Source organism: Lagopus muta, chromosome 1, assembly GCF_023343835.1.
Source record: "Lagopus muta isolate bLagMut1 chromosome 1, bLagMut1 primary, whole genome shotgun sequence".
NCBI classification, from domain to species: domain Eukaryota; kingdom Metazoa; phylum Chordata; class Aves; order Galliformes; family Phasianidae; genus Lagopus; species Lagopus muta.
Genome location: NC_064433.1, coordinates 58,781,942 through 58,794,619, shown reverse-complemented (window position 1 = coordinate 58,794,619; position 12,678 = coordinate 58,781,942). Strand labels below are relative to the sequence as shown.

The 12,678-nt window shown below is 42.7% G+C and overlaps 1 protein-coding gene across 3 annotated transcripts in view; it reads right to left on the bottom strand.

The window, feature by feature from the left end:
* Window positions 1-11,413, bottom strand: part of CAPRIN2 (caprin family member 2) — a 31,766-nt gene extending 20,353 nt beyond the window's left edge. The window contains exons 1-7 of one of the 3 annotated variants that reach the window (XM_048934313.1): window positions 11,306-11,413; window positions 10,139-10,401; window positions 8,276-8,338; window positions 5,208-5,294; window positions 2,721-2,959; window positions 1,374-1,456; window positions 171-332 (exon numbers count right to left, since the gene is read on the bottom strand). In XM_048934313.1, the coding sequence (XP_048790270.1) occupies window positions 171-332; window positions 1,374-1,456; window positions 2,721-2,959; window positions 5,208-5,294; window positions 8,276-8,338; window positions 10,139-10,387 (883 nt within the window). In that variant the 5' untranslated portion in view covers window positions 10,388-10,401; window positions 11,306-11,413. Of the gene's footprint in view, window positions 1-170; window positions 333-1,373; window positions 1,457-2,720; window positions 2,960-5,207; window positions 5,295-8,275; window positions 8,339-10,138; window positions 10,402-11,195; window positions 11,220-11,305 lie in introns of those variants that run through there. The other 2 variants (XM_048934314.1, XM_048934312.1) reach the window with 2 other exon arrangements.
* Between the last annotated feature and the right edge of the window lie 1,265 nt (window positions 11,414-12,678).

Genomic DNA, 12,678 nt, shown 5'->3' with positions numbered 1-12,678 from the left:
CCCCCCCCCCCCCCCCCCCAACAGGGCAAGCCCTTCAGGTTTAGTTTTAATTACTGAATTGAAAGCAAGTTATAGGTTTAGATTTAGCATCAAGCTATGCAAAAAATCAATGCTTAGTTCAAGTTTATCCCAATATTTTAATACAGAAATTGTACCCTGAAATATTCTACCTGATTCTTTGATAGGTTCTCCTTTTGACATCTGTCTTGTCCTCTCAGATTTTCTATGTACTTCCTCCAATTCTTTCACTGGCACAGTGGTGCGAGGAGTTGGAATACTTTCAAAGTAACCAGAGTCTAGAAGTTTGGATAACAAGTCCTTCATGTGTTTATCTGAAAAGGTAAAAAAAAATTTATGAAGTTAAAATACGCAAATTCAAAAATCAAGGAATATTTAGATTACAGACCAAGATTCTTCCCATGTATAAATTGCAACTTCTCCAGCTACTTACGCCTCTTGCCAAATTACATAAATATTTTTAAAGGAATATCTGCCAGACCACTTAATTTAGCAGAAAATATCTTGACAATCTAGAGTAAAGGCTGTAGTTTGTGTTTAGATACATATAAGGTGATCATTAGCAACATTAGATCACAAAAACCTAAAAAGGATTTGTTTCATATTTGTGAACTAAACAGTGTTGATACAACACAGCAGGCTGTGCTGGCTGTAGCAGAGGTAAAGCTGTAATGTGGTCACCATATAACTGCCCTACAGTCCCTCCTCCCAACAGTAAGATCCTGCAAAAGGAAAAAAAAAAAAACCAAAAAACAAACTACAAAAAGAAAAATGAGAAAAGCCCTTGTTCAAGATTGTCCAAGGGCTTTTGAAATTAAAAGAACAAAAGAATATGCAGAGTCCCATAGATTCTGGTGCATGATAAAGTGAGTATATTTTCAATAGGTGAAACTGCACTGTAGATGATCAGAGCTCCCACCCAATTTCATTAACAACTGCTGTTCCTCAATGTCATATCTTGACTAGCATTCAGCCAAGACATCAGTATATTCAACTAAGCATTCTGGTCAGTAACAGAGTTCCACACTTACTCCATTTGCACAGCTATCCAACAAGACACCCCCACTACCATTCAGTAAATTCATGTAGTTACTATTGATCTGCTACCACCAATATTCCTCAGAACAATCTAGGCTCACACAAAAGATACAGACATCAGTATAAGACAATGGTTTCTTTATCCAGGGAAAGATTACCGCATTGTTACTAATCTGTACTTAGTAACTAAATAGCTCTTCCTTGGAGAACAGAATTGCACATAGCACTTGAATATACATGGCGACATGTAAATCAAGCATTTCTGTTTGTTTTAGATATTAAAAATAGCACACATTTCCTCCAGATGAAGCACTTACATGTTGTTCCCACCACGGGTTTCTCGCTGCCTTCTAGAAGGTCCCAAAAGTAAAGAGATGATTGTTCCATCTGATCTTCAACACTAGAAAAGAAAAGACCATTTTACCAGGTAGAAATGTACCCAAAAATCAAGTCTTGCACTGCCCCCAAAATCCTTCATTGGGAAATACTGACATTTAGCCTTCTGGAGTAAGGCCGGAAACAGTAAATCCTCAACACTACTATGCACTAGAAAAGATAGATTTTAATAATTTGTGCAAGATTCAGTCTAGCAAATTAACTTGCTTGTAAATTATACAAATTGGAAAGCCTAGTATTATCCCACAAAGCAACATGGCTGGACTTCATTCTGAGCCAGGAATCCCAGCTGGGGAACCCATTCTCTCTTAATCATCCTACTGCCTCATTTATTGGACACATGCACAGAAGGTAGCCATCACCAGTTCTAGTCATTCTGCTAGGTGAAGCATTTGGTCATAGGCCCATGGTTCTCCTCCTCCTCTCCCCAGCCCCCAAATGATGTTAAAGGGCATCAATGTGAAACTTACTGTCAAAGGAAAGAGTAATGATTTTGTGGAATAAACAACGAGATATAACTGTTTTTTCCCACCAAGATGAAACACTACTGTATTTTTAGTAAGTAACTTTAGAAGATAACTTTTAAGAGCAAAGATTAACCTAGCTTAGCATATGTGTGATAAGTGATTAAGAATTTCAGGAAGTCACTTTTTACAATGAAAATAATTACTTTTCCACAAAGTGTTTCCGATTACCATCTAACAGGTTTTCCATGTTTATGCACAGTCTACTGCAGTCTTAAGGCAGAGTGAAGCTAAGCACTCCTAGCAGTCATAATACAACCACGACAGGTACTACCATACACCACAACCTTACAGTGAGTGACAGAGCTAAAGTATGTCATATCTTAAAGGACTCCGTTACATTCCTTTACCCCAAAGCAGCTCATCTTGATTATCACATGAATGGAACACATCTCATCTTCACTGCATTTTTATTAGATGTACAACAAGACCTCAATGAAGCAGCATGCCACCAATTCCTACTTATGGTGATATTGCAGTGCCTCCCCAGGGAAATACAAAAAGATTTAACAGAGGAGGGTTTGTATGTAGTCTGAACAACTGGAAAAGCGGGTACAGTAGCTTTCCTTTAAGGCTCAGAGTGAAGTAGTTCTGCCATATTCCAAGATCTGGACTAGAGAAAGTGTACTGTATGGAGTTTTAATTTGTGCCCCAAACCATAACATTTCAAGACATGGCAGTGTCAAACAGGACACTTACTGTAGCAAACCAAGTATATTCATTACACAAAAGCACCAAACTTACCTCAAGCTCTCATTTCTTTCTGGACATGTCAGTTTTGCAAATCTTATGAGGTAGTCTAGTTCTTTAGAAGGCAAGTATATTGCACCATTCACACCACCTTTGAAATCTTTCTGAACATGCTCTTGAGTAAAGTTCTGCAGCACATACTGGACTTGAAGAATTGTACGCAGTTTTTTCTTCTCTGCTTCAAGCTTCAATAGACTCTCTCTTCGCTGGGCCTTCTTCTGTGCTTTCAGCAACTATTTCAATATATTAAATCAACAGTTAAACAGCCAAACAACAAGATTCTAGAACAGAACAGTTCTAGTATTGATCACCCTACCTTGGTTAAATAAACACCTAGTTCTTTTTTCAGATACAAGACCTTGCAAGTTCTTCCTCTGGCAGATTTCCCCACTTTACTATTCAATCTCTACACCTATAGCTTTAAATGAAACTGAATACTGGCAGATTCACTCTTAATTTTCCTCTGCTATATTTGCATAGTATATCACTGCTAATCACTTTAATTGCTTTCCAGAGTGAATAAAGGAAATTGATAGAATTAATATCGATGCACAAACTCAAGCCCATCTGACATCATCATGTGAAGTTCAAGACGCAGAAGCCGTCTCAAACTCTTCCTAGGGAGAAAACTGCCCACTACTTTGAACATTCCAGTTCAAATAACATAGTAGAGTCCCACAGTTATTCTGTTAGCAGAAGGCTGAGGCACTCAAATAAGAAACGGCAGTCACAGAATATATACAACCTCCATGCTCCCAGCATTCCAATATCTATTAGAAGTAGAGTCAAGAAAAAAAATATTAGCTTGTATTTTAAATATAGCATAAGCTCAAGAATAAACCTGAACTAGCAGAAGCTAGTGATAAGATTTTGATTACTAGAAATACCTAAAAGCAAGGCACATTGGCTCAAAAACCTTTATTTCTGCTGTTTTACAGGAAGCTATGTTGAGGAAAGCTACGAGATAAGCCATGTTTTGATACTCAGCATAGTGGTTTGTGTTCAACACGATAATCAAGTGAACCCAAAAGCAGCAATACCACTGGAAAGGCTTAAACCACACAATGCAGTAAGCCTCTCAAAGTCTTACCTGCAGTTACTACACATACAAGAAAAGAAGTCTAAGCAAAATTGCTTGGGTCTCACTCACAAACAGACCGTTTTACTAGTCTAGCTTGTCAGTATTATACAAGAGGCAAAGAAATTCTGCCAGAGGAGTGACTAATCATGTTTTGCCTCCCCAGCACTACATCAGATCAGATCTTTTCACAAGAACTGCATTTTCCTGAGAGCCAAGAAACTAATTTCCCCAGCAGTCAAAGAAAGCACTTGCTTACATGAAAATATGCCACATCAAATCCTGAAGTCCTAAATAAAACACTGGAACTGTAAGTTGCCATAATTAGAGAAAACTACAGCAGAATAAGTAGCAAAGTCCTTCATCTTCAGCAGAATCTCACCAAGAGCTGTACTAACTGAAGCCGAAGTTACTTAATACCAGTGCTTTCCATACTGGAAATAAACTGGAAAAAGACATTTCATTTAGAAGGAACCTTAAGAGGTCACCTAGCCCAGCCTCCAGAACAATGAAGAATGATGCTGAATCAAGAACCAACCACTTAGTTTTCACTGTAGTCAGGCCTCAAATACCTGGGGAGAGATTCAATGGCTTCTCTAGGCAGTCTGTTCTAGTGCTCAGTTGTCGGTGACAGCTTCCCTCCTATCTAGTTGGAATCCGCTATCTCAATTTCTTATTCATTCTTCTACATACCTCACAACAAAGACTAGCTCTATCTTTTATGGTATCTGAGGACTAATACTACATAACTCCTGCCAATTCTTCACTTCTTGGGGTTCAGTAAGCCCAGTGCTTCCAGGCTTTCACTGATCTGCTCTAGCACCTGGCCTTACAGGGGCCCACCAGTGGACTCAAATCACGTATAACATCTGTGCACTGAGTAGCCAGGGATAGACACAGCTGGTTTAATGAACACTAAGTGAAAATAATCAGTTCCCTTTAAATACTGACTAGGAGTCTGGTCTTCACTGCTACAGGATATGCAGTTTACTTTGGCTGCTGCCCACAAGGAGGACCTCCATGGACTCTTCAGTGGAGCTGATCATCCACCAGTCCACACCTACACAGGGAATGAGTCTACCCTAGGCACAAGCCATAGGCAAGATGGTTCCATTTTAAACCTAGAGTCATCTCAAATACAGACAAGTTCAAATTATTCAGTTTGGTTAAGCACAAGTTCTTAAAACAGTACAGAGAACACCACATTGAAAACAGCATCATACAGTTGTCAGTATTTACTCTGATCTAGTCTGTGTTTCAGACAGTATAAACAGATTGTTCACCTGAGTTCCAAGACAAACTGCTTAGCAATCTGCACAGTGGCACGTAAATATAGCAATTGGAGGAACAGTGCAAAGATCAGTCAACTCCTGACAATGTCATGAGCAACATATTATACTTACATCTTGGCTAAGACCTGAAAATGTCTTCTGAAGCTCCTTGGCAAATTCTAGATTGTGTACTACTTCATCATATTTCTCTACTGCCTCCTATAAAGAAATAGATAAAAGTACATTTAATACTTAAGACTACTGATTGCATCTCAAACCTATTTTACTTAACCTCACTGCAGAGCTAGTGATCTAGTAGGTTCTTCTTTGACACTAACTTGTAACAACTTACACTGTCATCACTATCAATAACCATCTGAGATGCATTTTCCATGCAATACCTTATGCAATGCTTGGTACGCTAATGCTGAAGCAGGAAAGCTTAAACATCTCTTGTTTTCCATTTTTCTTTGTTTCTGCAAGTCTCAACAATCAGATAAAAACAGCTGTTTATCATCAGATACTAACATGAAACTTGAAAGAATTACAGAAGTTTAGTACTGAGGCTTTAGCCTGATGCTTAGTTGAAATACCTTGACAGGTAATTCATAAAAGCTTTCAGAAGTATGGAGGGCAAGTCATACTCTCCTGAAGTCTTGCAAATTTTATTTCTACAAGTAAAGCAGCGTTCCTGACTTCATTAATGGCTTTAACACACCTTACTCCATCAACTTCAAAAAGAATGTAGATTCTTAATTACATTTTTATACACCCTATGAATTCCTTCCCTTATCCACTGAGAAGTAAACTCATTTGTAAGTCTCCTTGAAGTCTGAAGATAGCAAAATGCTGTCGTTCAGATATGCTGCACATACCCACTTAACATAAGGAAAACTTGGGAAGTAAGAAGTTAAATTTAACTACAGCACATATGTGCTTTACTATGAATATAAACCAAACTGAATGTGAGATAAAGTTAGACTGACAGGCCATTTGTAACACAACATAAAGCTCTTTCAGTGTAGTATTGTTGACACGTGCTTTATCCCTGCAGTGGTAAAGCTTCACCTACTGTCGCAATAATATTTGGGATTTGCAAATTAACTGTGCTCTTAAACTGAGAAGCAAGTTTCAGGTTATGTTATTCCATTTGTCTGATTGACAACCTTGGGAAAAGCAATAGCTTCCTTTGGTCACACAGCTGTTATTAACATCCATGAACAGAAACATTAATGTTTGAGTGAGAGTTAGCTCCTGGTCTGACAGTAAGGAATAATCAGCTGAGCCACAGGAGGCCAGAACAGTATTGCCAAAGGAGACAGTAAACTTACTGGGAGCTCCTTATTTTTGAAACTTTTTTTTTTCCTGAAGTAAGGCAAGCACACTAATTGCTCATACCATTGCTCATGCACCACCAGCAATTAGTTTCATTCAGACTGCTTGCAGAACAAGCTTATCACTACATGTGTACTTGTGTGAAAAACAATGAAAAATACAGAGATGGCAAGTTGCTTTAGAGCTCTTCTATATTATGTGCAGTTAAGCTTTATTTCAGAAACTCAATTAACCTCTGTTTTAGCTTCAAGCACCAGATCCTGGTAGTTGTATATACATTAGTAATTCACATCTGAAGTGTAAAAATGCAGTATTTCTGTACCTTAATGGAGCACCTGAAATAAGGACTTGATCAGAGCAGTTACATATTGAGCACTCCTAGAGCAGCCATCTCAAGTTTAATTACCAAGTCAGTTCACTAGCAGAATGGAATCTTACTCTGTTTTAAAAGCCTGAGACACTCCAAAAATTGAACTCTGGTAAGTATACTAACTACAGTGAACACCTAACAGTTGCTAAATACTTAAGCTCAGCTGGAATAGTGAAAGCCAGTAATAAAGTTCATCACCTACACATTTTCTAAAGTCAGTGCAGCTGGGTGCATTCTGCAAACAAAACATCTACAGAATCCTCTTTTTAGACCGCACTTCGTAATTTCCACTTTCTCCTGACGTTCTGTTGTTTTTTCATATTCAAAGCACAGACCAAGCAAAAAACAACAGTCACATTAAGGAGTAACTCTGCAGCATGTTCCAGATTAACAGCTTAAAGGAAAATACTGCTCAATAATCTATTAGCAACAGAAGACAACTGATAGTTTAACACTTGGGATCTTAACAAAATGGGGCTATTTCCCCATCTACTTCCAAGTGGAGTGTAGAACTAAAAGGTCATCTCACTTCACGTGAGATTTAATTCATTTGCTCCAGTGCTTAAGCGGGCAAAAGACATCAGATTCCATAGGAAAGTATTAAATGATCATTCGCTCCAACAGGTCTCGTCTACTTTTAAGCAGACAGTTTTTCCCCTCTTGTCTCCTTCATGATTAGTCATCCTTTACAAAGGATTACAAGTACAGATACGTTTGTGTTCCCATATTGCTGCATTGTGATGAAGCTAATAGCCAATGGATTCTTTCTCCAGCTGGTCCATTATGAGAGTCAGCACAAACACTGAATAGCCAGTGCCCTTTGTTACAGGAATGCTCTTAACACATCTCTGAAGCACACTTTAAAACATGCTCAGTAATCAGAGCAATAAACCCTTTGAATTGTGTGGCACCTCACCACCCAGCAACAGCTTTCATATTATAGATAACTACGTGTATATATATATATATACACACACACACACAGTTTCCCATTCCAGAAAACTGGAAGTCCAAGACAAAAAAAGCCAGAACCAGTTTTAACACCAAGAGAGTTGAAGCTAACTTCAGGGAGCACACCACACTTGCTGATTAGCAGTCTTGCATCCTGGTATTCAAAACTCTAGTAGTCTTGGAGCTAACATGCAATTTCAGCTAACATCTATTAATGAAGTACTGAGGATTAGCTAGCCTAGAAGAGTTGGTCTGTGTTCTAACATGGCAACACCAAAAACCAAACATGTTAGATGTGGATACCTCATCATGAGATATGGAGGAACACTGAAGTTGAAAGACTACAGAGCAATCGTCAGACCTTCTGTACACATGAAGGCTAAAGCTTACCCATTCAGCTTAATTACCAGCTTGCCCATTTTGCTTGGCAAAAAAAAAAAAAACAAAAAAAACCAGCAACCCAAAAGTCCACAAGCATTTCTTCAAAGTTACATCACTGCATCTTTCAATCAAATCCATCCACTCCCCCACAATGCAAGCTTACCAACTGGTCTTGATTGAGGGCCTCTCCCTTCTTCAGTCGATCTTTGTAGTCTTCTAGTTTGAGCTACAGGAGAATTTAAAGTCAATTTTATACTTATTTCTAATGTTAAGAATGAGTGAAGTATTCTCTTTAAATCTGCATACTGCAGCAAAACAGTAATTTTACTTCCTCCTTTAACTTTCAGGAGAACACAGACTTAGCTGTTCCTTTGATTTTGCAAACATTCTCCAGGGCTTCCTCATTCCCTTTTATCCCCATTCGTACCTTTTATCTTTTTTCCTTAGTGCCTTTGTTTCATTTAAGAAATAATACATTGACCTTAAACCTTTAAGAGGCTCCAAACACATTCACCATCTTCATTTCCAAGTATCGTGCCTTTTCATTTTTCCAAGCCAACGTCACATTTAGTTATTCTATCCTGGAATAGTCCTACTTAATTTTTCTACTGTATGTGTATCAGAATCTAAGATAATCAGGATTTTATTGCAGTAGTCCATTTTTTTTCTAATGCACTTAATAGTCTCTAACAGCTGAAATGAACTATGCAAAAATAAGCTGGTAGGTATTGCCCTTCATCACAGGAAAAATGAAGCATACACTACCATGAAGTTGAACATTATTTCACTTATCTGCCCAAACAGATTTTATTAACACAGTATCTAGAACCAGGAATACTTCCTATTCATTCTAGCAAGTCCCTTTCATTTGCTAGTGAGGCCATATTGTAATGTGCTAACCTGAAACAAACAAAAATACTGGTAGGCTTCCTTGGCCAAGTTAGAATAAATGCACTTGCTTAATCACAAAGGCAACATGCTTATCTGAGATTATTCAGAAATACAGCATAATGCATGATATAAGAGACAGCAGTAATTCCTGAACACCTGCAGGAGAATCAATTTCCATAGCCATATAGCCTTAAGTCTTATCTAAACACCTCTTCTCACCCTAAAACATGATGCATCAGTTTTTTTTTTGTTTGTTTTTTTGTTTTGTTTTTTAAACACATTTATAGAGTCTCAGAATTCACACAATTGCTTTGTTTTTAATTCTGACCCAGTATCAAAAGCAACAGCAGCAGCTTCTTTAGTTCTGTAGAAAACATTCTCTTGATTTATAATCACGCATCGATATAACTTTCAGTTACCAAGCAATCAGTGGGGAAGTCCTAGAACACAAAAGCTTGAGTGGCTACAGCTGCAATGTTTAAAAGTATAGCATCAATACTTAACTGTATTCCCTGGAAAAAAGGCACAGCTCCAACTCAAAAAAAAAAAAAAGCAGGCTTTGGCATCTTTGTGTAGGAGCCTCCTGCTGAGCAACATTTGTCTATATATAAAATATAGCAGTCGATCCATGTATATAGCAGTACACAGTTAATAACATTTGACATTGCTTTAGCCACAGCAAAGACTACTCATGTTCTTACTTATATCCCTACATCCCAGTATGAGACGCATATAATCAATAGAAATACAAAGACTTTTTTTTAAGGCATTCAACTACATCAGGGCAGCTCGAAGTCTGTTCTGAACTCAGCCTGGCAGAGAAGCACCCCAATGCTGACCAGCAGTCACTGAACTCTGAATTAATTACCACAGAGCAGGTTCTGAGTTACTACATCCCTGCTTCTACAAAACAGCGCTCGCATCACATCAAATGCAAGCAGCCCATTACAATGAGAATAAAGAACATTTCCCCCCCCCCCCCCCCCCCACTATGCAGTAGTGGAACAAAACTCATGAAGGGCGCAGAACAGTGATATTTTAAGAAGCCCTGTATTATTACACACACGCCCTTATACTGATGAGTCCTCCCATCAGCCATTTAGCAGAGTGCCACCCCAGCAGGAAGACACGTTACCTTCTTCTTCTCGATATTCCTGATCTTGTGTTTGAGGCAGATGAGCCCATTGTCGATGTAGGTCTCGTACGCCTGGGAAGGAGAGGCTGCCGAGTTCAGTGCGGCCTGCAGCGGGCTGGCGGAGGGCTGGCTGTCCCCAGCCGGGGTCACCTGCTGCTTGGCTGCCTTCATACTCTTCTCCTCCCCCTCCTCCGACCGGCCTGAAGGTGACGATGGGCAACGGAAAGGGGCTTGGGAAAGCTGCACCATTGAAAAGGATGGAGCTGCAAGGGAACTGCGCTTGTTTAGCTCTCTTTTCTCAAGTTACACCTTATCACGCTTTGACAGAGAAACACGGAGCCACAGCACAGAGCCCCGGTAAGGACGCGTTCCCTGCCTTGCCCTCTCCTCCCTCCCTCCCCGAGTATCTGCATCAAAGATTTCAGAGCGAAGGCAAACTTCGCGTGGCCGCCCAGCCAGCAGAAACGCTTCACACACGCACACAGACACACAGATCCGGCAGCGGAAGGCTGCTTCCAGAAGCCCGAACGCCCGATGAACAGCGGGCTGCCTTGCCGCACGCAGTGCCCGCAGGGAATAGCCGCAAGCGCGCACCTGCGTGCCGTGCCCGGCTCTCCCATCCCATTAAAACGGTTTTACCCCTCCCTGACCTTCGCCGCAATCCGAGCGGCGCCGCAGCCTTAAAAGCTCCCCACAGAAAAGAGTGAAAAGGCAAAAAGCTGCGTAACACGGCGGTGCAGCCGCACGCCCGCCTACACCGGCGCTGCCCCTCGCGGAGAAGCGGCCCCGCCCGCAGCCCGCAGCCATCCGCGTGGCGGCAGCGGTCCGAGGCGGGGAGGGAGGGGCCGGCTTTCACCTTGAGCGCGGCCGCTTTGCGGGGATGCTCCGCGCTCTGCACCCCGGCCGTGACGCCGCACCGCCGCCGCCCTGCGGCGCCTGCCCTGCAGACCGGCAGTAGAACGAGGAGCTCCGGCCCCTGAGGGCAAGCAGCACCCCCTCGCCCCCACCCGGGTACAGGGAGAAGGATGAGGAGGGGGGAGAAGGATGAGGAGGGTACCGGCGGCGGGTTCCTTCCCGTCCGAGCACCGCAAGTTCACGACGACCGCCACCACCCGCACCCGGTGCCGCGGCGCGGCCAGCCCCTTGCTTCCCACCCCCCCGGCTCACCTCGGTGCCCGCACACGCTCAGGCCCGCCCTGCCGCCCGCCCCCCGCCTTATATAGCGCCGCGAGCCGCCGGGCACGGAGGTGGGCGAGGCCGCGCTGCGGGACGTGTCTCGTCACTGAGGTCACCGCCCGCTGCCAATGGGAGGCGGCGCCTCACCGCCCAGCGTCACGTGATGCGGGGAGGGGGGCCACCGTTAGTCGGGGCGGGGCGGGCCGGTTGCCCGGCTGGGTATGCGAGGGGCGGGGCGGGCGCGGCATCCCCGCGTCAAGGTCAGGGTGCGGGGTGCGGGCCGAGCCCGGAGCCCCTGTGTCCGGTCACACATTTGAGCGGTGCGTTCTGGTGGCCGTGGGAAGCAACAAAATGTTGACCCACGCCTAGTGAAAGCAAAAGGGGTCTCCCGGGCCGGTAAAGAGCCGTTTACAAGATTGATTTCACATAACAAAACGTGGTTGTGGCATCAGGCTTGGTAGAGTTCAGGTTTTGTCATTGTCATAGGGTTTGGATTTTGGGTGGTGCTGTATGGAGCCGGGAGTTAGACTCGATGGTCCTTATGGGTCTCTTTCAACCCTTCCAGTTTATGATGGTTCTATGAAAAGATGTGCACATCCTCTACAAATGCAAACTAAAACACTTAATAGCCAGCAATGCACGTAAGTCCCATGAATACAGATAATGAAGTCATCACAGGCAAACTTCTGATAACCTCTAGCAATGTCATCGGTGCTGCACAAGGCATCAAAGGAGAAAACACACCTTCCAAAGACCACAGGATTAAGCTGGAATTGCGTTTCCTGTTTTTCTCTTTGTGGCCATTACCACAAGAGCAGTAACAGAACTCACAGGAAAAGGTATGACAACAGAATCACAAAACTGCAGAATCATGGAATGGTTCACGTTGGAGGGGACCTTAAAGCCCACCCAGCCCCAAACCCCTGCCATGGGCAGGGCTGCCACCCAGCAGCTCAGCTGCCCGGGGCCCCATCCAGCCTGGCCCTGAGCGCCTCCAGGGATGGGGCACCACGGCTTCTATGGGCAGCTGTGCCAACACCTCACTGCCCTCTGAGTAAAGAATTTCTGACTAACATCTAATCTAAATTCCCCTTCTTTTAGTTCAGAGCCATGCCTCTCATTGTCCTATCACTATCAGCCCATGTAAAAAGTCAATCCCCTTCCTGCTTATAAGCTCCTTTCAAGTACTCAAAGGCCACAGTGAGGTTTCCTGGAGCCTTCTCCAGGCTGAACACACACAGCTCCCTCAGCATCTCTTCATGGGAAAGGTGCTCCAGACTCTGAGCATCTTCATGGCCCTCCTCTGGACTTACTGCAACAGCTCCACAACTTTCTTGTGCTGGGGTCCCTGGCCTGGATGCAGT